The sequence below is a fragment of the Protopterus annectens genome, chromosome 13.part0 (genome assembly GCF_019279795.1).
Source record: "Protopterus annectens isolate FY-2018-M chromosome 13.part0, PAN1.0, whole genome shotgun sequence".
Classification (NCBI taxonomy): Eukaryota; Metazoa; Chordata; order Ceratodontiformes; family Protopteridae; genus Protopterus; species Protopterus annectens.
In genome coordinates, this window is record NC_056747.1 from 508,492,243 (window position 1) to 508,518,976 (window position 26,734).

General features: G+C 37.8%; 1 protein-coding gene across 1 annotated transcript in view; it reads right to left on the reverse strand.

Annotated features, from left to right (window-relative positions):
* The window catches only part of NCF1 (neutrophil cytosolic factor 1), a 277,900-nt gene that overhangs the window by 245,761 nt on the left and 5,405 nt on the right, over positions 1 to 26,734 (reverse strand). The window contains exon 2 of the mRNA XM_044054133.1: positions 24,990 to 25,070. Coding sequence (XP_043910068.1) covers positions 24,990 to 25,070 — 81 coding nt within the window. The remainder of the gene's footprint in view (positions 1 to 24,989; positions 25,071 to 26,734) is intronic.

Genomic DNA, 26,734 nt, shown 5'->3' on the forward strand with positions numbered 1-26,734 from the left:
CATGCCTTTGCCACTTCCCCACCAATAACATGAGAGATCTCTAGCACCGAGCATTCCTTACCATGTAATCACACGTTCTTTTGAACTTCCCTTTCTGTTCATTTAGCTACATGCTCATTGGCAATTTTTGAGACCTTCTGGTCTACATTGTACTTGTAAGATATCAGAGCAAATCTTGATCTTCCTAAACTATCATGCATCTATTACAAATTAAATCATTCTATGTTACTTGCTTTTCAGTTACTGACCCTGTTGAGACACTTAACGCCTTTTGTTATGCTACATAAATGTAATGTTTCACATAACTTTTTTTATATGCTGTAGTACATTTTTCTATTTTTGTTTGCTACTTGTTGCTGCTATATTACATGTACAGTGCATACCAGATGAAGTACCCAACTCTGGAAAGCAAGACCTTCAATGATATCTGTTGTGCAATATCTGTGTACCCACCATACCTCTCAACCTACACGCTCAAGAATTCTGGATAAAGCCAAAAATAACAGGGTGACATAGGCCCATAACAGGAACAATTTTAAAATATTACTCTAATTCACTTTAAAAAGTAATAAAACAACGGATTTTGCATCAAAATGAACTTTTGGAATGGGAAACTTCCAAGATGGCTGCACACTGATCAACAGCTTAACTTCATCTCTCCCAGTGTGAAAACAAAAACTGAAACACAGCAGCCAGTGATACTGTAAACTTGAGTAAAATTCAGTTACTAGCTAATAAGTACACAGAATGGATGCCAGCACAGAAGAAACTAAGACAGCCTGAAAGAAAATCAAATAGAAAAGGACTGTAAGTGTAGCCAAGAGGAATCAGTAGTAAAGTTTCTGTATTTCCAGTGCCAGTATAAACTCGGCACATTTGCACAGAGCTGCTCATTGTGCCAGTGCCCTGCACAGATGCAAACATCTGGAAACATTGCTTATTTTCAGTATACTGTGAAAGTTTACTATGATATTTCTTGTTTTTTTTGCACTTCTTTAAAGTTTAAAGTTGCATTTTCAAACTGCTGTAAAGGCTGCTGTTCTAGACTGAAATGCATTATATTTAGTGTTTCTTAGTATCAGGCATCTGTTTGAGGTTCCTTACCACATGGGTTCCATACCAGTCACTTTACATTAAGAGGGCTAAAGTCTGCAATCTTGTGGCATGAGAGGGCTGATTTCACCTATTCAAGCTGGGAATTTCTGAAGGAAAGCTCATTGTGTGCCTACCAGATTAGCCTTGGGGCATAGATAGTGTAAAACTTTTTTTTTCTGATTGTATACAAGCCTTGCATTTGCGAGATGCTGCTCTTAGTGCAGTGGCAGTTACTGGTACCATGTACATACGCAATCACCAGAAGTTGAAATTTCCCTATAAGAACCACATCAGAACTTTATCTCAGTCCCCCATTACTCATGGAGCAACTAGTTTTCTCTGTGAGCAGCATTTACATATTTAGTTAGGACTACTTAGACATACCTTGCCTTATTATAGCACCCAGGACTATTGATGCTCTATCTGATTATCAAATCACTATCTGATTTGGTTGCTGGGCAGCATCGCTGGTTAGGTTAGCTGCAGATTACATCATGTAAGTACCCTTCCCTCATCCATTTACAAACACCCTCTACTACTATCCCTTCAAATACACATTAGGACTTACAACCATAGACTGGCACTTTCCTGCTGTGTCTGCATCCAGCTTGATGGACATGGGTATCCTGAGGCAATGTAACAATTGTCTTATGTACACTGACAACCTCTTAATTCTTGAACAGACAAATACAGTATGTGAGAGATGTAGTTACACACTGACACTAGAGGTTAGGCTCACATATAGTCACAAAAAGGTTGTCAGGGACTCACACACATCACTCACTACACCCACAAAGGACCACACACATAGACCCAAATATACTGAGATGTTCACATGTAATTTATCCAAACCTCAAAGGCCACTCAAGCGCAGTCCTCAGGAACTCTGCATGCACACAAACAAGACAATTCCCATCACAATACAAAGTCACATCTCATTGTGTCTCAGTTACCAAGTTCATAAGGCAAAATACTCCACAACCCATTCTGGTCATAGGAGACTCCATTGTGAGACACTCTGATGTCTTTCTTACCAGGCTGGATAAGGAGAAGGTTACAGTTAGTTGCCTGTCAGAGGCCAGAATTTGCCTGATCATGCAAGCACTCAGATCACTTACCCCTAAGTATAAGTATGACTCAGTCATAGTTCATGCAGGCATGAATGACCTAAGACATACCGCCTTGGATTACATGAAGAAAGACATGATTGAGCTCTCAGAATTGTGTGTCACAGGCAGGTATAAATCTAGCACTGAGCAGCAATCTACCATCTCCAAGGATGATGGCACAATACCATCAGAAAATGATCTACTTCAAAAACTGGCTTAGCTGCTAGTGTCATTCTAAAGCAATCCAATACTTGTTAGCTTGGGAGAACACGGTTGACAGGTTACTCTGCTTTGCCAGGGATGGTCTTCACCTGTCGCCTCTAGGTTTTCAGATATTGGCCAAAACATTATCCACTCCATGCTGCCTTTTTAGGCACTGCCAAACAGACAAACCTTCCAACATAACAAAAGTTACTCAGGACAAGCTAAAGGTGTTGCTGCTCAATAATAGGAGTCTCAACAAGAAACTGCACTCCCTGGAAGCTCTCCTTACCCTGGAGAATGTTGACATCTGTGCAGTTACTGAAACATGGTTCAAAGTCATGGAAAGTGCTTCAGCAGTGTATAGCTATAAATGCCTTTCATATGTTCCAGCCACCCACTGAACATGAAAGAGCAATAGGCGGAGGTGTATCTGTCGACATAAAGGGTAAGCACACCTCAAGGCTGGTCAAACAATATGACATGCTCGAGTTACTCCATATCCAACTAACTATGGGAAAGATCCATTACCATATTCTTGATAGCTACAGGTCCCTAACCATGAACCAGGAAACCCATACATCATACCTGAAGTTACTAGAATTATTCACCGTCCAGCCCAATACCATACTCATGAGTGATTTTTAACTATCCGTCCATTAAATCGGGAGGCATACATGACCACTAACATGTAGGCTCAAGGATTTCTTGACTTTGTAAATTCAAATGCCCTGAAGCAGTTAGTCTGTACTCCCACTAGGGGAACAAATATAATAGATGTGGTATTCACAATATAGAAGAGTGCTGTACCCTCCTTAGTGTGATGTCCTTACTGGTACGATCAGATCACAATGTGGTCTCCATTGAAATAAAGGTAAAACTAGTCCTCATCTAACCCCAAAAACTTTAAGAACTTCTCTAAGACAAATTGCCTCCTATTAAGGGATTGGATAGCTAGATTCCAAGCTCTGCCAAATCCAGAAAACACAGAAACCTATGCAGGGCCATACACAAAAGCCCTGTATGACAGTATAAACAACTGCATAAAAACAACAGTACCAGACCAAAATAAACCCAGGTCAAACCACAACAATAAGCCACCATGATGGACCCCTGGTATTAAAAGATTGTATAACAAAAGAAAAAAAATCTTGCCGAGAAGTAAGGGGGAATGTGCTAAGTATAACCATATGGAATTTTTCAGTTACATCCACAATATTAAGGGTAACACCCAACAATCCACAGATTAAGTTGTAGATTGCAACACCTATCCTCAGCCTGAAGATGTTGCAAATCTTCTGGCTGACAGATTCATCTCAAATTTCACCTCCCCATCACCCTCAGTTCTCCCCCACGAAATACCTACCATCACTTCACCGTCAATTATCACTAAAGAACAGGTTCCCACTGCACTATCTAAACTAAAAACATGGATTCAATGGGGCCCAACAATATACCAGGTTGCTTCTTAAATAGATTTAAATCAGGACCTATCAGTTCCATTAGGATCACTATTTAGCTGCAGCCTCTGGACTGGCGTTGTCCCAGTAGAGTGGAGGACAGCAACAGTCATCCATCTGCACAAAGGGGGGCCACATATTGACCCGGGAAATTATGGACCCATATGTTTGACTAGTATTATATGTAAGGCCATGAGAAGAATAATCATGGCCCTGATACATAATTACATAGAAAAACTCTAAACACAGAACCTGACCCAATTCAGCTTTGTCAAGGGCAGGTCATGCCTACTGAAACTGGTGGATTTTTTGAGAAAGTCACTAAGGCCACGGATAAGGGTAAAACAGCACATATCACCTACCTCGACCTGGTCAAGGCATTTGACACAATTCTCCACACATGTATTATAAATAAACTCACAAACCTGGGCATAAATCCTACATTACTAGATGGATAGCCAATTGACTCATGGACAGGACACGTGGTTAAAGTGGGTGAAACCAGATCCAGCAAGAGGACAGTTACTAGTGTTGTGCCACAGGGCTCAGTGCTGGGACCAATCCTGCTCAGAATATACTTGTCTGAAGTCAAGGATAATGTGGAGGGCCTCTGGATGTCAAAGTTTGCCAGTGACTGCAAACTGGGGGCAATGATGTAGATATCCTTCAAGAGGGTCTATATCAGAAAACTGACTGGTGCCAGAAGTATGGCCTAAAAATAAACATTAACAAATGCATCATCATACCCTTTGGGAAGTCAAATACACCTGCAAAATTACATCATCAATAGCACACCCCTAAGAGTAGACTGAGAGGTGGGAGATATAAGTAGGTAGATAGTAGCCTGAACTTTGATTGCTATGTGTCCACAGTAAGTCCTTCTATGTGGCACAACTTATAAGTAAAAGTATGGCATTCAGATCCAAGGAAATTATAGCCCTGCTGTACACAGCCCTCATTAGACCAATAATTGAGTACAGTGTGCCATTTGGCATATACTTCACTAGGCACTTGCAGCAGCTGGTGTGAACTCAAGAGTTTCCTCATAAAGAAAATACAAGGTGTAAACAACATGTCCTATGTGGCTAGACTAAAATCTCAATCCCTTTACTCTGTCTCCTACTGACTATTAATGGGTGACCTATGCCTGACCTACAATGCACTCAGAAACCCAGGCCTAATAGAGCTACTACACATCTGCAAATCAAACAGCACGAGGCTCAACCAATCTAGTCAGTGACTCAAACAACACATGCTGGATAGCCAGATATGTGTGTCAGAGATTGCCCTTTCTTTAAAACAGGCTTAATATTCACATTAAGCACAGCCATTCCCCAGCCCTCAGTTTGGCTTAATGGATGGGGAATTGCAAATTCACACCTGATGTAGTGCCTATGTCCCTTATGGAGATGGGTAATCTGTAAGATACTCAATTCACAGGCACAAATCCATGCCATCCTCTTGCCCCTAGGAGCCATACATTGAGTAAAATCAGGTTAAACTGGCTAGGCTTGTACAGACTCTTATGCTGGTAGCCGAGTACACTCCTATGAACCTATAAAAGGTGAATAGAAAACACTGACAAGGAAGAATTCTGTAACTGCTCAGCAAAAAGCAGTCCAACCTCCAGGTTTAGTGCAAGACATGGCTTCCAGAAATGCAGAGGAAAAAAATAAGTCAAATGTGCTCAGAGCTGATTAAAATAAAACACGACACTGGAGTATACCAAGTCAAGAAGCTTTAAAAAGATATTCACATGATAAAACTGATAAAACCGCAAAAAATCAGAGGATGAAATGAAGAAAAGGCTGGCCGAGTATGAGACTGCTCAAGAAGAGCCGTTTCAAAAATGGTAAGAGTTACAGCACAGAGCATGTAGGGAAAATCTGACATTTTCTGCTGTACCACAAAAACTGGAAGGAACAGACTGTATTCATTTTTTGAAGGCACAAATAATGAAGTGGACTGGTATTCCACAGCATAAACTGTTAATTCAAAGGGCAGACCATGTGTATTCTCCACATCTAGCTATAAGAAGGTAGCAAAGACCTTTCTTAGTAAAGATGCAAACCTACCAGCAGAAAGAGTTGATCCTAACAAAACTGTGGCAAAAGGGCACTGCATTGAAAGCGGAGACAGTAGAGTGTTTGCGGAAAATGATTATGCACTGTACACCAGGCAGAAGAAAAACAAATACGAGTATTCAGGGAATGTGGACAGGCAAAAGTGAAATTTAAGCTGCTGTATCTAGTTGTCTTCAGAATATTTTTTCCTGGAGGATCAAAGTAATTTTTGATGCAGAACAAGCTAAGGAGGACATGCAAAAGTTTATCCAACAAAAAGTGAGCCATCAATCATAAGGGGAGTCTACTTCTCATTCTTCTGATAATAAAGCACACTGAGAGACTTTTCCTGTGAAACCTTTTCCACTGTTTCAAAGGAAAATGCTTGAAAGACAGAGAAAGCATAGGAGATAACCAGAATTGGGAGTACCTTGGAATTGAACTGAAACCAGGAACTGGGAGATGGAAAAAACAGAAAGAAGACAAGCAACATGGAAATTTGTGAATAAATGTGAAACTGTAAAGTATCAATTGCTTTTGTGAAATACGGCTTTTGTGAAATACGGCTGTATAAGAATAAGTGTGAAGAGTGGTCTTTTGTTGACTTTGTTAAACTAGCGATGGACTACTTCTATGAAACGTTTCTCAATTTAAATTGCGTTTTTTGTAGTAAGGTATTTTTAGTTGTTCTTGTTTATGATAAAAGACAGAGCATTGTTTGCAACCGAAATTGTGTCACTATAGTCTGTCATTTATATAAATGTAACATGGCCTTTGTCATACATGATAATTTAATAAAAATGCTACTTGTTTTAAAAAAGCAAACAGAGCATTTTTTTTCTTCTTTTCTTTCTTATTTTTGATATTAAGAAATGTATATATTACAGTACAAAAAGAGAAAAAAAGGCTATACAAAGGCATATTTAAGTTAATAGGCTGTAATCTTGGGTTGTTGAGGTGGGGGATGGAATTTAAAAGTACACAGATAATAATATATTTAGAGTGGATATATTTTCTCTTACTTCTGCATAGGTGAATGTCTGGATTAAGACCCCTGGCCTACTCTTATTTAAGTGGAAACAAGTAAATACGAAAACTCCAAATATAATGAAAAGTTTTCCTTTAGTAATAAAGGCTTCAGCTGGTCTTTCAGGCTAAAGCAGAGGACTACATTTTTCTTTTATCTCTTATGTTTCCATACAGGCAAGCTGATGTTTGAACAATAAAAGATAGAAGATTGTTTTTTCAAGGCTAAAAGTTATTGATTTCTGAAAGTATGCGTTGTTTTCACGTTGAGGGTGGGGGGATAAAACAAAAAACTGACACCAATTAGTGTAAGTAGAAGTGCAGGCAGTAATATGCATCTTATTATGGATAACCTCAATTTCAGGTTAATTAGGGCCCGTGTTAAAATCTATTCGGCATAAATGTTCCTATTGGGGAGGTTTAAATTAATTATTTGAAGACATATAGTTATGTGTGTTTATATTCAGTTAATAAGTTATGGGGTGTTCTAGGGGGTGGTTTTTTTTGAGGTTTTCATTAAAACAAAAAATCTTGCAAAAGATGACGCCAGTTCCAATGCTGACAAGAAAAAAAAACGCATAAAGGATTAACTTGCCAAACGTTGATGGGTGCATGTTTTCACAAAAGCAGGAAACAGACATTTAAAAAGCTGCCATATATAACAGATTTGTATAGAATATATAATAAGTGGGTAGAATTAAAACAATTTTTGTAGGTGACACTTGCCAAGTTATCTTGGAATGAAAATGGTCTTGCAGAAATAGATAACAAAGAAAGAATACTTAATTATATTAAGAAATGCAGAGTGCAAATAGCAATGCTCCAGGATACACATTTAGAAAGCACTAAGCATTTGAATTTGGAAAAGAAAGGATTGCAGGATGGATAGTCTGCAGAATATCAGGGACAAAGGAAAACAGGAGTATTTATATTAACTGCAACAGGAGTTATTTATATTAATTGATAGAAGAGCTATAGTAGTGATAAAAGAAGAAAAAAAAAGATGATAAAAGCAGATTTGTGGTATTAGAGTGCTACTAGAAAGATATGAGGATTATGTTAGCATGTATTTATATTCCACCCAAAACTGCACTTATGAAACTTAAAAAAATTGGGATACATATAATCGGCTTGAATTTGATTTGCAACAATGAGAATGTATCTGGTGGACCTAGAGGGGAAAATATAACAAAATAGGGTAGATATCTGAAGAAATTTATGACAGTATTTGGTATGAAAGATGTGAATTCAGTACTAGGAACTCAGAGAATTTACATATTAGTGCTGCGGTGGTGGTGCTGCAGTAGCGTTGTCGCCTCACAGATAGACGTTGCCCGTTCGATTCTCAGTTAGAGTGTTTTCTGTGTGGCAACATGCGTGAATGAGCGTTCCTCCGTTGAAGGTTGCGCGTTAGGCCTGGCAAGTCAGCACGTCAAAATCTACTGCCAATCATTAGCAGACCGGAGTTCTGCTGTGGCGACCCCTAACCGGGAAAAGCCGAAATAAACAAACATTCACCAAGTACAATAACTGGGCTAGACTAGACAGAAAGGAACATCTGCATTTAGTTGAGAACCTTGACACACATCCAATAACTATTTCAGATCAGGCACAAGTAACAACAAAGATAAAAATGCAGGGTAATGAAGTAAAAATGACACATTGGCACTTCCCCACCTACCTATTAAAAAGAGAGCAGTTCAAGGAATGGGTAATGGAAATCATTTGGGAGTTATTAGGGAAGATAGAAAGTACTCCTCCATAAGTTATAGCCAGTGAGTGCGATAAAATAAAGGCATAGTTTAAAAAATAAGGTAGAAATAACAGAAAGAGAGATCTGGTTAAGACATAATAATAATTATTTAGAAGGCCGACAAAGGTTAAAGTATTAAAAAATAAGGGGAATCTCACAGAACAAGAAGAGGCACAATTGCAGACAGCTAAACAGAAAATAAGGGAGTACCTGGTTAATATGCATGAGATTAGAAAGATTGCTGTTAAGCAACTGCTTTTGACAACTCCAGAACACAAAAACTTTTGGCACAATGACTTAGGCAACAGAAAGTAGAAAGGGTTGTTGCCAAACATAGGTAGTCTATACCAAGAAAAATAACTAGAAATCCTGCAGAGGTATTGGAGATATTTCGGACGTTTTATAAAAATTTGTATAAAGCAGAGAAGTAGGGAAATCAAGAAAAAGCAGAAATGGAAATATTTATGAAAACAAATATGCCAAGGTTAGAGACAGATGCGGCTCAACAACTAACAGTTAATGTCGAAGAGATGAGATAAAAATGGCGATGTATAACCAATCTGCGGAAAGTTTCCAGGAATACATGGTATTCCAGTAGAAGTTTGGAAGCTAGGAGGGAAGAAAGTGATAACGATCTGAAAGGTTTTATTTAACAGTATTTTAAAAGGATGGGTGGCACCAACATCCTGGAAAAAAAGTTGCGGTGGATGTAATACCTAAAAATGGTAAAGACCCATCTGGTTCCAGCTTCATACAGGCCCATTTCAATTTTAAACCATGATTATAAAGTGTTTGTGTCTATAATGGGTAAAAGATTGACAATGCCAAAATTGATAGATATGGAACAATTTGGTTTGTTAAAAGGGAGGCAAACCTTTGACAACATTAATAGAACAATGATGATCCAGAGGGAGGAATGTAAGAAAATACCACTGTTGTTGGTGGGTCTTAATGTAGAAAAAGCATTTGGCAGAGTAAGCTGTAATTTTACGAAAAGGGAAATAGAGCATTTGCATTTCCTGATACAATAATAAGGATACACAAGGGATTGGAGACAAAAATAAAAGTGGGAGGGTTCCTCTCTGATAAGTTGTGTCTGAACAGGGTAACCATGCAAAGGTGTCCTCTTTCCTCTTTGTTATTTGCATTATATTTATTTAGAACCATCAACAAAGAAAATAAGGGACCCAGAAATTCATGGATATAACTGTTATGGTGTCCAAGAAAAGTTGACTTTATTTGCAGATGATATTATTTTGTACCTGATGGAACCAGAAAGGGACATCTCAGTATTGTGGAAAATTCTGAGACAGTTCCATGTTTTTTGGGTGGGGGTTATACAGTGGATATAAAAAGTGTACACACCCCTGTTAAAATGCCAGGTTTTTGTGATATAAAAAAATGAGACCACAATAAATCATTTCAAAACTTTTCCCACCTTTAATGTGACCTATAACCTGAACAGTAATATCAAATGCTGTAGCTATAAACTATGTTTCCACACATGAATTAATTCAGCAACATCCATATTTATGGGGACATGACAAAATGAAGTATTTAGGAGTATGGATTAAAAAGAATTCTGTTTTGGCAGCTAAGTATACGTGGGAAGAGACTAAACAAAATATAATACAAAAATGAGAAACTGGAAGCTCTTTCATGTGGATATGGATTGAAAAATACAAGCAGTAAACATGTTTTTAGTCCTTTCAGTTTTACACACTGGTCAGGCATATTTTTAATCAACCAGAGGAGAAATTGTGGCTGGCAAAAGCCAGGGAACCTTTTTGGCTAGGCCTATATAGGTCCCAGGGCCAATAGCCTTGTCCTACCTATGAAAAGTTGGATGATTTTGAGAGGGGAAAGAGTCAAGTGGGATAAGATGATCCTCCCAATAGAACAAAAAGATTTAGGATTACCCAATTTGAATGTGTATTTTAACAAAGTTAAAGCTCTTATACATAACACAAGAAGAAGGCTACAAATCAAAGTGGAAAGGGATGACGATGCAGTACGGGAGTAATTCACAAAATAAGGAAAGAATGAGATTGTGGATGCAGATCCTAAAGGAGAACAGTCATAAAGAATATTATATTCATAAAGGAGCAAAAAGTATACTAATAACTAAGTCAACATGGGAACGGAGAAAGGAAATTCTGCTGATAGGGATGACTGCAATTAGTGGTACACAGAATAGACAAGGGAGGCGAGAATTTACTAGAGGAAGTTGGCAAAGGAACCAAGGTGTTGGGAACAAATAAGTAGACAGGGAAAGGTAAAAGAACGGCAAGAGGCCAAGAAGACATTTGGACTGAAAGCTAGTGACTGACTTCCCTATCAGGGACTAAGAGTATAGAAAAACAGAAGGGGACAGGAGAATCCTAAGTGAAAGGCCTGCACTGGTTGAGTTTTTAATTGCATCTAGAACAGAAGCTGCTGCTAAAAAAGAATAATTAGTAGGGCATATAAAATGCTGCACAATAACTATAGGAATCAAATCAGAAGAGGTCAAAAAGATTGGAAAGAGAGATCGGATAAGCAAATCACAAAGAAACAATGGAAGGGCATATGTATATCTCCCAAATATGCAACAAAATCTTGAAGATTTAGGATTTTTGCCTGGAAGTGTTTGCAAAGGTGCTTTTATACCCCAACAGACTCCAAAGATTTTTTTTTTCCTTGGTTAAATGATAAATGTGGGAGGCATAATTGGGAAGAAAGAAGTACCTAGGAACATATGTTCTCAGAATGCAATGAGTTGGTAGACTTGAAAAATTCCCTACAGTGTACTCTGTCATGAATACTGGGTGAGTAAATGACTGTAACTAAGGAAATTATTTTTTGAGCTGGGATACTAGATCTGACTTGCCTAGATATAGTAAGTCCTTGTTAAGTTTAATTCTGGTGGCTGCCAAAAAAGCTATTACTAGATACTGGAAAATCAAAATCTAAACCAATTATACTTCAAGTACAGAACTGTAACAAAGGATAAAGGAAAACATTAAGTGAGATCTTTAGAAAAGGGGAGGAGTAAATTAGATAGAAAAAATGGAAATTGTGAGAACAATACATGAAGACAAATGTTTCGGAGGAGGAATAAGGTTTAAAAGAAGGCAGGAATTGAACAGTTTATGCAAAGTTGCTTTGACTATATAATATATAACAATGTATGTGATGTTAAATGTTTGTAAATGTGAAATTGTTACTTTTATGTAAATGTACGTTTGCCAGTGTCACAAGCGATAATTCAGTAAAGGTGTTTATAAAAAGCATGCGCTCTTGGAAGTATGAAACTCTAATGACTGGTATCACTGACTGGCTATAATCCTCACTGACTTACCAGAAAATCATAAATTTTATATGAGGGACAGGGCAAAAATTGGGGACATTCTGTGAAATCAGGGGAATTCAGAGGTATAGTGCCTACCAGCCCATTCTTAACTAGAATGGCAGGAAGGGGGCAGCTACCCCCAGGAGCAAGCTGTCAGGTGGTGAGATCAGCAGGTGCCAGTGGTGGTAGGAATGCCAATACTGCATTTTCGGTCACAGCTGAAGTACTTAGTGTGGGTTGATTTAGATTGTTCTTCAACATGGAAGACTACATTTTTGTGCTCCTCAGCTTTGGGCTGAGGTGTGCAGTCTGGGGATTTATAGAGGGTGCTGGATGACTTGGCTATGGTTCTGTCCACAAGCCACGTGCAGGACACATATCAATCTTCCTGCCCAGTGCTGCTCTAGCTGTGCTGTAGGTCTGCACTTGTGATCAGACAATGGCAGGTCTATCAAATTTCCCTTGCAGAGAAGAGAAGATCAGCATCTGTATCATCCTACTCCTTTCCAGATAATCATTCTCATGACCTGGACTTGCTCTCCAATATAGGTTTACCTGAAGCACTGATAGATGCTTTGCTCCTGTACCAGTGGATTGATATTTAGTTTTTTTCTATTACAAAAGTTATTTATAAGAACTAACAGACAAGACTGCACATTTCTAGTGATGTGCAGCCACCACGATACTACAGGTAAACCACCATGAAACCTGGAGTCTTTGTTATGACTGTTGCCTTGATACATTATCGCAGTACTAGACACAAATGTTACTTACAAAGCTATGAAGACAGAAACAGTACAAGAACTGCCTGCTTATTGCAGATTTCTTACTAGAAGAACATTTTGCTTAAATAGTACCCTACTTGTACTCTTCTGACTTTCTTACCTTTAGTCCCTGCATCAAAATGCTGCCAAAGGAGGGTACTGAATGGCTATAAAACAGCTAAATAAGAACAGTAAATACTAAAAACAAATTACCCACAGTCAGCTTACACGTGTAAAGGTTCAACTTCCATTCATGTCAGGTACCCACATTCAGTGTACCCCTATTCAGTGGCAGATCCAGATTGGAGATAAGAAGGAACAATTTCTGAGCAGTTGTTTTCCTTCCCAGAGGATGACACTATGTCTGGTTACCTTGGAAAGGCACCCAGAGGAGGCTGAAGTACATTGCATATGGCTTTACTTAGAGGGACAGTAGAGGAAGAACATGTAAAAGAGGAGTCTGCCCTCTCAGCCTCCTTCAGATCAGCTTTATGTTTCTGTAATGGCTCTAGATCTCCTCTCAGCCACCATAAAATCTCCTTAGTAGCATAAAGACACTTCCAGTATATATAGCCTGTATTCCTCACAGGATAAAGGCTTACTTCAGGGCAAAACCCAGGGAATGCATGATGGTACCTGTTGCCTAACACTGCCCCAATATAGAGGTTCAACCACTGAGCTGTTACCACGGCTATGAGGTCGAAGTAGGGATGTGTAGGGCAGTGCAGAGCCCCCTACAAGGAGATAAAAATAATAAAGCAAAAACATCACAGTTAGAGAATTATTTTTCAGGAAACATTGCCAACATGAGTTTTCGTGTCCGTTTTATTTTTGTTTTCTTTTCATTTACACTCTGTTAATGAGTTAGTCCCACTAGACCAATGGTCTCTTTTCAGGGAAGACCCAGATTGGTATTTGTACTGACTAGGAGCAATTTGGCCATGGAACTTCCCCTGTTCTTTTTAATAAATGCCATGGGAGTTACCACTAACTTGGTTTAATGGGGCCTTAGTGTAACATCTCATTCAAGGGACAGCACACTCAGTAGTGCAGAACCCCTTCTTATGCTGCACTGTGAGGTCAGTACTGAGAAATTAATCCAACTATTTATTGTGACAATTGAATCCAAAGTCCAAATGTTCTACCTGTTCAGCTACTCTGACTGCTACAAATTTGATCATGAAGGGTACACCTTTGGGGGAACCTTTGCTCACTACATATATGCTGTTATTGAGTAGTTGTACTGGTATGACTTAAGGATAGCAGGGGGCATAAAATCATCCACAATAAAAATTTAAACCAACTGCACGACTGAAAAATAAACATAAATTGTACTATTTTTAAATTATAATTTTCTTGCATGTTAAGACACTAAATGTGCTCTCTTCTGGAGTATGCATACTCAATTACACATAGGTGTGAAGTAATAAGCAACACTTTCTGTAGTTATCTCAGAAGAGTATTCAGTAAAAAGACACAATTCCCATGAAGGCCGTGTTTTCTAAAGTGCCACAGTAAATAGCATACAGACTATGATATGTGGCTTGTGGCCTGAACTGACAATGAGGTGTAGTGAAAAAATGACAACAATGCCGACTTGTAAATTTCAAGTTATACGGCTCGTTTCTTTTGAAAGAATGACACAATCTGCACAAGTTCCATTTTTGCAGAAGTTTCAATGCTTGAAAACTCATCTGGCTCCTATAATTTAAATAAAAAATTACATGAATACCCTTACTGTAGTATTAGAGGGTAGTAAACAAGCTCACAGGAGGAAATACAGTGATCGATAACCAATGCTTTTAAGTTCTTCAAAGCACTTTTCAGTAAATGCATACGCAAAGGACTTAAAAATATTCAAAATGTCACAAGCTACAATAATATTAAGAATGTTATTTGTTTCTTTTGGGTTGCCAGAACATACTGCTGTGGATAATATCAAACTACAATAATATTATAGCAATAACCCACGCCTGGGTGTGGGTAATGCTGGATTTACCCACGGTTGGTGTGGTTTGGTCACGAGGGCGAAGCCCGAGTGGCCAAACAAAGCCAACCGTGGGTAAACTCAGCATTACCCACACCCAGAAGTGGGTTATTGCTATTATACAATAACATTATTTAAGAAAAAAAATAATTACTTTTCTTAAACAATGGCATTGTATAATGCCTCCTTGCAGCCCTTCCGCAGCTGTCTGGTATTCTGCGGCAGTTCTGATGTACTGCGCATGCGTATGCCCACGCAGTACATCATAGCTGTGGGCAAAAGCAACAGAGAAAGCAAGATCTCTGTTGCTTTTTACAAACTGTTTCGCTATGTTAAATGGGTTTAACATAGCGAGACAGCTTTAAAAAAGCAACAGAGATTCTCTGTTGCTTTTTTTTTAAAGCTGTCTCGCTATGTTAAAATCGTTTAACACAGCGAGACAGTATGAAGCAACGGAGATCTTGCGTTCTTGGTTGCTTAAAAAAAAGAGTTATAGTAATGGAAAAAGTCCGGGCGACCGGACCTTTTTTCCATTACTATAATTGATTTACAACGTGCACGCTGACCAATCAGCGTGCACATTTTTGAATATTAATGGGGGGGTCGTTGTATAATAAGAATGTTATTTGTTTATTATGGGTTACCAGAACATACTGCTGTGGATAATATCACTGAATTTAGGCCCATATCAAGTTCTCATATTTATTTTCTATTACAGACACTGTAGTGCATTAAAGTCTGTGTGTGTGTGTGTGTGTGTGTGTGTGTGTGTGTGTGTGTGTGTGTGTGTGTGTGTGTGTTGTCCAATACAATCTTAGATCTCAGCTCCAGTTATGTAAAGGGATAAAGCCCTGATTATGACTCAACTTCAATTAGTGGCTCAAGCACCTGACAGAGCTGGTAGGGGAGGATGACCATGCTATCCCAGGGAAGAGGGTGGGGCAAAGCTAGATGTTCACTGCCTTAATCCCTCAGAGGAGGGTCCCTAAGCAAATGTGAGGCCTGGGGATGTTATTCAGCCTTACCAAGCAACTCTATTAATGTTGGTGTGCAGAAGTATGCCCACTCACAGGGGAAGGCACTGTGGGCTTCCTTAGTGACAGACTACACATAGTTTAACATGGGGATAGAGTAGTCTGTTAAAAATGTTACCATTTCTAGAATGTTGGTGGCTGATTAACAGATATCTGCCTCTGGACAGCTGTCACCATGACCTTAGGTAAGGGAACACATAGACCATATTCAAGCTTGGGGGGAGACTTGAGGGATGGTAGGCATAGAGGCAAATGTCACATGGAAAAAAGAATACAATGTTGCATGTTGCCATACTGAACATGAGTTAATACCCAGTGATCCTCCTTATTGATAAGAATGGTAGCAGACATCAGCACATAAGTAAAATATCAACTTTAATAATTCACTAAAATGGCAACATCTCAAAAAGGAAGATAAACCGTCTCATCTCAAACTCCAGTTGTAGATATGGTACACCAAACTCAATGCACTATGGGATAGGCAGTACTTACAGACACAGAACTATATTACATACTTACACTTATACACATAGGCGCCCAGCTGTTTGTCACCAGATAATTGAATGATGTACAGAACATCAAGCCTAAAAGATCACCATTGACTTGTAATGGTGGCCAGACTTAGAGAAGAGTGAGAAGCGGAGATGAGTGTTGGAGTTCTCACTTTCTCACTCTTCTTTGAATTTGTGTGCTCTTGAAAGTTGTAAATTTATATAATATATATATATATATATATATATATATATATATATATATATATACACACACACACACACACACACACACACACACACACACACACACACACACACACACACACACACACACACACACAGTGAGTGAGTGCTGGTTGATATAGGGGCTTGCCCCATATTGGGGATTCGTGGATACAGAAGGTTTGCCCCCTGCAAAAAAAAAAAAAAATGTTTTATTCTCTTTTTTTTGTTTTTTGATCTTGGGAGTGTCACCATTTTGACTGGTGAACTCTTACTATTTTACACGTTTAAGGTTTGAATGATTACATGTTGATTAAATCTGCTTCAGCATCAAACCTCTTTTTCCTATTTTTATATATGGAGTCGTAGTATTACTCAACAGTGACCATCACATAAAGCCAATGTTTGAATGAGAAGTGATTATTCATATTGGACCATATATACATTTATACATGATAAAAGCTGTATCATTTCACCTTCCCACCCAAAGAGAATTCCATGGTAAGATATGAGAGCTCACTAAGGATCAGGTTGTCAAAGAGTCTTTTAGCAGCTGGGACTGCTCTGCCAGCAGCTCCACTGGATGGTGGATAGTAAGGACTTGACATAGTATGTACGAAGCCACAGTCATCAGCAAAATGCTGGAAATCTGTAGATATGAACTGCATGCCAGTCTCTGTAATCAGTTCAAATGAGATGCTACATCTGGTAAATACAGTATCAAATCTGGCAATGATTTGTTGACCAGTTGTGCACAGCACATGAAATATCGTTATAACCTGAGAGTAATAATGTATTAGTACAAGACATCTCTTTCCTTTGAGCTTGCCCAAGTCAGCAGCTATTTTCTACCAAAAAACATGTGGTAAATGACTTGGCAGTAATAGTTCTCTCATCTGACATGTTTTATGTATATTACAAAATTGGCATTTTGACACAAGCTTTCCAGTGCTCATTTTGATTGCAGGTCACCATACAGACATATTGGTTCTTTCACTACACATAATGAGGCCTTGATGACCTTTGTATATTTGTCTTAACACCTTGGCCCACTGTAAAGTGGGTAAAACAGTTCTGTCATCCTTGACAACACCTTCATGCCTGGTTAACAAATTACCCATTTCACACTGGTGCTAAAGTTATACCAAATGACTGTATAATGAAACAAAACCTTCCAACCAGAGTACAGAAGGTTATTAGCTTTTGGTTGTCTTTCTCAACAAGTATCAAAACTCATTTGAAGCATCTAATTTATAAAACAGTTTGGCATCAACCAGCTTCTGTACAATAATATAAAAAGCGGCTACCACCAAAGCGAGAGGATAAAATTCTTCTTTAATAAAACATAGTCTGTAAAAACATTCAAGAAAGTCTCAGGCCAAAACCAGAAAAAGTGGATAAGCACTTTCAGTATAAAACCTTCATCAGATCTTTAGTTTTTCATTCTCTGAGTTAATTATATTTATTTACTTATATTGAAATTGACAGCAACAAAAACTTCAATTAACTAATTAACACGCCCCCTTGCCTTGCATCCCAGTAGGGAACCATGCAGACCAATAGCAATGCTCATGTCGAACACACCTTCTTTTAAACCAGTCAAAATACAGGAATCCAACAGAAACACATAAATCACATTTTTCCTTATCAACACTACTGATATTTTTGAACATCCTAACACACACAAAATCTACAGATATTATGGCTTTGCTAATTGTAATATACAAAATGTGATTTATGTGGCTGTGTGATTCCTGTTAAGCCTATGTAGGCAAGATGAGTAGGAAGTCTAAAGAGCGCATTCTGAGTCATCAGCTAGATATAAAAAACAAAATAGACACTAATGCTTTGTACGGACATATACGTTAGTACAATGGGCATAAGTTTCTCAAGTAAATGATGGAGTCCGCAAAGGAGATCTTTTCAATAGAACTGAAAAAGAAGAAATGAGGTGGATTATGAATTTAAGAGCAAACTTTCCACCAGGATTGAACCACATAGTACCACTGAAACCGATGTTAAAAGAGGGTAGTCTTAATAGGAAATACTAGATGTATTTTGATTGGTTTAAAAGAAGGTGTGTTCGACATGAGCCTTACGATTAGTCTACATGGCTCCCTACTGGGATGCAAGGTAAGGGGGTGTGTTAATTACTTAATTGAAGTTTTGGTTGCTCTCAATTTAAATATAAGTAACCCCGAGAATGAAAAACTAAGGATCTGATGAAGGTTTTATACTGAAAGCGCTTATCCACTTTTTCTGGTTTTGGCCTGAAACATTCTTGAATGTTTTTACGGACTACCTTTTATTAATGAAGAATTGTATCCTCTTGCTTTGCTGGTAGATGCTTTTTATATTTTTGTTCATGTCTGTTGAGTCGGGCTTCCTTTAAAGGTGCTTTTTTCTTTGGTTTTGGTTGAGCTTCTGTACAACAGCTTCTAAGGTAAGGAAGGTAAATCTCTTCATAACTGCATCATTTAGCTTTTTCAAATTGACACATTCTTACACTGTGTTTGTTTTAATGACTGGGATCATAGGAGCGCACCATTCCCTTAGGGCAGTTCCACTTCCAATATCGCTAAGAGCTTGTACAGATTTAATTTCTGTTTCCGCTTTTGACAATATTGGAAATGGCATGCTTGTGGGTGTAGTCAAGGCAGATGGGGCAGTGTCTGACACTAATGGGTGTGGTCAAGGCACATGGGGCAGTATCTGGGTCACAGTTAAGCAGATCAACTTCAACAAACACATCCATATTAATCTCATTTATTCTAGCACTTGGCCCCAACTTACATGCCACAGTTTTACTAAGCAGGTTACTTATATATAGTCCTTCCAACACATACACACAGAATTCTTACTTGTGTGCTTTGCACTCAGACATGGCTAGGAATGTACCAATGCACCTGAATTTAAATCCAGGGCTATGCATTTCCAAGTCTGCTCTACGCAACTACAGACTCTGAGATTTTTCCATAAGTAGCATGTGATACTACAGTAATGTCGGTCCCTGTATCAATCTTAAAACTTATTGGGATTCCATGAATCTGAACTTTGACTTGCCAACCTCATTCAGTATTTCACAAAGCAGTCACTGAATCCTGGAAAGGACTTTCTAAACATTTTTTCTCAGTTCTATTATCAGTATTTCTTTCACTTGCTTAGCTTTAAAAACAACAGCAAAATGTCTCATCTTGCTGCAATTCTTGCACCTTCTGCCACATGCACTACACTCTTCTGATTCAGCATGCAAACAGTTACATTTTGTGCATTTGTCAAGCTTGGAGTCACTCTGCTTATTAAATAAGTGCTTACTTTAGCCAGTTTCTAAGTATGGCTTTGGATCTGAATTGCACATACTTAGTGTCATAGTTCATGAAGTTGTGGCAGTGGTGATGGTGGTCCACAGAAAGCACACTGAAAATCTGACCTCAAAATGTTAAGTGTTGACACAGTTACATACATCTGTTTAAAATAATATTAGAAAAAAAACTTTTTTTGCAATATAATAACAGCTTTCTAGTGCAGTTCACATGATTACAGTGTCTACTGTAGCGTTTTTTATTTCTGGACTACATATTTATGCAAGTATATTCTGCACATTTGTTAAAGATATGCAGAAGTTAATCCTACGCAGGTCTGAGTTAGTGGTGACATATAAAATGGCTGACAGTGCAATTTTAAAGGCTGTGAAAGAGAAGGGCCTGTGAATCTGAAGTCTGGGTAGCTTGCATTAGCTTTGTCCCATGTGTGGATCATATCTGATGCAAAATTGTTAATCTAATCTGTTAGCTTTCCTTGTTGATTTTATAAATATTTATACATATGTATATATTAAGGGGAATGACAGCAGCAGAAAACTGTTTTAGGAATCAACAGCACAAAAGCTGTAATTTACTTGGGCAGCTATGCTGATAATGTATTAAGTACTGAGAACATTAAGTACCGAGAACTAGCTATAGTCTTTATAGTGTTGGCTTGTTTTTCTTATTCTTAAGATCGAGCCAAATTCAAGGGTTGGCTGGGAAACGAACACTGTATCCCAGAGAACAACAGAACACAACACTGATCTTAAATGTTATAAAATAAGACAGCTCTAAAAAGACTGCATCTAGCACTCTAAGTCATGAACAGCTGCAACAGAAATGTAAAAAACTCAGCTTTTACACAATAAAAAATATTAAAGCTATGCTTGTACAACAAAACTAATACATACCATAAGTATGAGTTACACTACATATTCAGTTACAGCGATGGCAATTTTTAGAGTAACTCTGAAGTTGAAAAGCTTGACTGCGATCAAACTCTAGCGAATCACATACCCAGGATATGCATTATCGCTGGGATGACATCATCACTTCTGAGGCAGAAGAAACACTCAGCTTCACCTGTGCTTCAGTTTAGCGCACAAGTTATTTAGCTCTATATTACCACAAACACGTGAATTCTTTACTGCTTAAATATCTGAAAAAGTACTTGGTTTTAAACCGGAGATATTAAATTTAGAAAGAATTAGAAAAAAAAAATCAAAAACATTTTTCTTGATTGTAATAAAATGTATTTAAGTGATGAACCTCAAATGTTGATATAAGAGGAAATGATGTTGGGACTGTTTCTATTTAAATTGACAAATGGTTGATGGACATCACAGTGGATGAGCAGCTGCCTGTTGGGGCCTACAAACAAAGTTGACACTGGTACACTCCAGTCTATATTTCATGCAACACTGACACTGGAATAAACCAGACTATATTTCATACAAAGCTGGCACTGGAAGACACCAGCCTATGTTCCATATAAAGCTGACACTGAAACACACCAGACTATATTTCATATAAAGCTGGCACTAGAGCACACACTGGAACCTCTCAACTGCCCAGATTTTTGAAGAATGTCTGGATTTTTGTCTCATATTTTGAGTCTGCTCCTCATAAAAGTTGTGGTTTTCTGGCAAATAATTGAGGACTGAAGCACTAAAACAGATATTTTAGTTTCAGAATTCATATACTTCAAAAAATGTATGCTAATGGAAAGCCCATTATTCTAGTAACTTACTAAGCATATATTATCAATATTTAAAATCTGTCCCTGATATTTGGCCTTTGTCCCCCCCCCCATTATTTTCAACTTTGTCCAGAATTCTTGCACTAGGGGGTTGAGAGGTATGACCAGTCTATATTTCATATAAAGCTGACACTACGATGCAGCAGTCATCTGTAACTAACTATGGAAGAGTGAGTGTGCCTGTTTGTGGGAGCTGTATGAGACAGAAGCTTATAGGTGCTGAAGTATATCAGATAAGTTTTTTTTTTGCAAAATGCTGGTACAAAAAAGCACAGTGACAAAAAAGTTACAAGGCAGTTAACATTCTAGAGGAACATTACTACCCTGACAAATATTTTAGACATTTTACACACTTACTAATAAATCTGCTTTGCTCTGATGTTGCTTTATAGTCTTGCAACAAGGCCACTCCCATGACACTCTTTACTTTAACAGCACCACCCACCCCAGGCCATGGCCAATCAGCACCACCTGTTTACCCTGTCACTACTCTGATGATCCTCATGTGTGTGAGCCAGTGTGTCCATGTGCATTAGGGTTGCCACCTGTCAGAAAATCAGTCTCTGATGGGGAATCCAGAAATTAGGGGTCTATGTCAGGAAATTCAGTTTTGGTGAGAGTACTTGTATTCTGAATCATTCTGAGGTCTAACATATTTCTATTTTCCAAACAATGCATAGTGTTTCATTACGATTTCCTATTTAGACTTAAATAATTTTGTACACAAAAAGCCCGAGTCTTTTTTCACACATATAACAATGGATTTGTCCACCAGTTAAACTTTTGGCTGTAAAATTGCATATGGTATTTTGCTTCAATATAAATATTGTAGACATGAATAAAATGTGGATTCAGTGAAAATTGCAGGAAACAATGTACAGATCTTATATATTCTTCTTCCTGTCTCCATTTCCTTAATACAATTTTTAGAACCCCATGTTCATCTTGTATAACAGTTACAACAAACATCAAACAAGCAGCAAACTTCAGTATAACACATATCATCAGGTTTGCTGACGACACCACAGTCATGGGTCTCATCAGGAGAGAGGACGAGAGTGCATACAGAGAAGAGGTTAACACAATGAATGCCTGGTGTGCAAGAAACAACCTTGACCTGGATGTAAGTAAAACAAAAGAGATCGCCATAGACTGCAGGAAAAGGCAAACTCCCCATACACCACTCCTGATCAATGGCAAGATGGTGGAAAGGGTATGCAGTACCAAATTCCTTGGAGTTCATATCTCTGATGATCTCTTTTGGTAAGGAACACTTGGCACATAGTGAAAAAAGCACACCAATGTCTCCACTTTTGGAGAAGACTCAAAAAAGGTGAAATTACCATTGTCATCACTTTCCATCTTCTACACAGCAGCAATTGAAAGCATCCTAACATCCAATTTTTCCATATGGTATGGGAGCTGTTTGGTTGCAGAACAAGTAATCACTGCAGAGAGTGGTGAGAGTTGCTGAGGGGATAACTGCCATTAGTCTGTCCACAATCCAGGATCCAGCCACCAAAATACTAAATGATGCAATTTATCCTGCAAACAGTCTGCTTATCAGCCTGTCCTCGGGTAAAAGATACCACAGTATTTGATGCAGGACAACTAGATTCAAAGACTGTTTTTACCAAAAGGTGATCAGACTTGTTAATTCCAACATTAGGTCTAATTATTAACAGGTCAGGAAGTTGGGACTTCCCATTCACTGTGAGATATTATTTTATCTATTATTTATGAAGCCCACCAACCATTATAATTTATAAACTACTAACCCAGGTGCAATATTTTTTTCTTCAGCTGCTACGTGCTAGTTCACCCATAATGTTGTACATGGTTCATGTGCTATACTATTACCTGAACTTGCTAGATGTGTACTTTTAGTATCTTAACAAGTGTGTGTTTCTAGGAATATATGATACTTAAGTGTAGAGTTGATTTATAAGATGGTGGTAGTATTATTATATGTTGTTTAAATTATGTCTTTCTATGTATGTGATTTCTTTTTTGTCTGTCCCATGATGAGCTAATTGCACGGAATCTCATTTAACCTACACTTGTGTATATCTTAATGACAATAAATTTACATTTGACTTTGAGTTTGAAACATACCAGTTACCAAAAACAATATTATAGTTATCTTATAACATGTGCAACATATTTATGTATTTGCTTATTTGTTAGATTTACTACATGATTTACTGTTTCTCTGAAACTTTGCTAGTATGACTTTTTAACTTTGAAAGAGAAACAATTGCCAATGTACATGTATTGAAATAGGTGGGGAATGTGTGAAGCAAAAGGTAGGGCTTATGTCAGATTTTTGCCTCTTGCAAAGGTGGCAAGCCCACACCTTTCAACCTCCCAGTGCAAAAAATCTGGACAAAGCCAAAAATAATGAGGATGAGGCAAAGGGCCACAAATTGGGGCAGATTTTAAATATTCTCTTATAAACTTAGAAAGTTGCTACAATAAAAGGTTTTGTGTTAGCATTCATTTTTGCAGGATATGAGGTCTGAAACTCAAATATCTGTCATTATTTAATGACTTCAATCTCCAGTAATTTGCCACAAAGCCACAATTTTAATGAGAAACAGACAAAATATGAGGCAAAAATCTGGACATTCTGTGAAAATGTGGACAGTTGAGAGGTATGGGCATCCCTTACATACATGTATGCATCTGCATGTGTGTGCATGCAGTGTGTGTGTGTGTGTGTGTCACACTCTGTACAGATTTGGCAAAATAGTATTTGTATGAGCTCTTTCACAACAAACTTACATGTGGCAAGCTTTTCCACAGTAAAGGCAAAACTCATAAACTAGTGAGTGGGAGCCTGCTTGCCTTTATCGTACCATAAATGAAGGCACTAATCTCCATAACAGTCCTACAAATAAGTCCATTGCTAAGCTAGGCAGGAGGTCTGTTCATAATCTTATCAACAAACTATCTATAAACATTATGTCCAACTTTTTTGATAGATTATAGGACTTCTGTTTTTATAATGCATATAGCAGTCTCAGTTTGACATATTTCTACAGAAAATAAGTACTTCTAAATTTTTAGTTTGGTTGTTAAAAACTCGATTTGATCACAAGCCTTTTTTTCTAGTTTCCCAATATTATAAAATAAAAAAATAATTACATTACTTCTCTGTTTCTCCAGTTTTTATGACTACATATGGAAAGAAATCACGTGTGAATTTATAACAGAAAACACAGTCCAACCCAACCGCCCTACTTCAGTAGCTTTGTAGTATAATACAATTCTAAAAATGCCCTGGTCACATGACATGGCAGTGACAGTTACACACCTTAGTATCAGTTGACACTGTCACTAATCATCTTTTCACAGTGAGCAGAACTGGCAATTTTGGTACTTACATGGAATGCATAGATTTCTGTAAATTTTCTGTAGACAACTTTTTCAGTCTGGTCTTGCCACTTCACCAGGAACATATACACCTGTATTTAAATAAAAAAAAGTGAAATTGATTTTTACAAAGACCATTACAATTAATTTCTTAAAATTTATTCTATAAAAAAGATCTACATGTATGAAATCAGACAGAGAATAAGCCAAGTATATTGGCAATGTGCTATAAATGCAAAACATAAAACTGTGATTGTCACTTGAACAACGACAGCTGTCCCACAACAGTTCTAAAGTTTGTTACACATATATCCCCACAACAGGTCTATAGTTTGTTGACTTCATATCTTGGCATAGTAAAAGCAAAGGTCAAACAAAGGTCAGCTGACTGAGGAAAGACAAGTTCTCCACAAACTCTGTTCTCCATCAGAAAAAAAAAGTATGCTGACACAGAGAATTTCTACCTTCTAGATAAAGGAAACAGTCTGCATGAGTATTACAGAAGGGGTATATACTTTCAATAGATCCTATAGGTTAGTTCTAGCACTCTATCTAGGTTGCGGCCCTTGTAACATAACCATTAATCAGTCACAGGAATTAAGGATCACCATTTCTTCAGTATTACTGGGATTCCAAAATTTGTTCATTCTAGAAACATTATTTATGTAAATGTGGGGAACCTTTTGTTTTAAATACTAAAAGGAAATTTTATGAAACCATACATAAAATGTTAAGAAATGTTGGTCACAACACCAGGCTGCCTTCAAATTATTTCTCTTAGCCCTAGAAGTAAAGAAGTCTTGGTGTACTGCTGCCCTGCCCCCACCACTACTCGAGTGACAAACAACCAACCAACATGGTGAAGTGCACATAACTTTTGACAGATATTGTTGGAAAGATCCAAACTAAAAGTACAGGTTACATGAAATGTTAGTGGAAGGGACACAGAGATCAAAAACACACTTTTGTAGTCCTTAGCTGCCATTTTCAGTATATCTTATAGGCTCATAATTTACAATATTTAAAACAAGTGATTAAGTACCGACTACCCTCATCCTAAACTCTGACTTTAAGCATTTTATAAAGAATATTTTTATTTACGCATATTGAACAACATACACTTTAAAAAGCAACATTGGCAGCTGGCAGTGCAGTAAACATGCTGTGGTTCCATTCTTTTTAATAGTAATTGGTGTGCAGTTCCGTGTTGTCTATCAGCTTTTGAGACTTCATCTCTAGTTTAAGTGTACAGGTGATGTAACATGGTGTTGTAACAGTTAAGAGCTGCAACTGCTTTAGAATACTTGGTTTCCTAGTTTATTTCTTTGCATGGGTTATGTTTTTGTCCAGTTGTGTGTTATCCCCATGTCTGTGTATTTTTTACCATGATGTCCAGTTTCCTCCAACATACCACTGCTAACATGCTGACAGCAGATGGTTTAGTCAGCATGTGAGTAATATGGACCATTAGATAGATTGGCCCCCTCTTGGGTCGATTCCTGACTTGTGTTTGTTGCTTGTGAGGACAATCTTTGCCTCCTTTACTCTGAACTGATTACATTAGGAACATAAAACAATGGCTAGATTGAGGAATGGACATATTGATATAGATGGATGAAATAAAAGGCATTTTGTACAGTACACATCACACTGAAAATTACAGACCCACCATGTTGCAAATTACAGTTATAAAAGTCAAGTTATTTTAGATAACTAAATTTAACCTTCTAGTGGAAAGCTTCATATTCTGATGCAG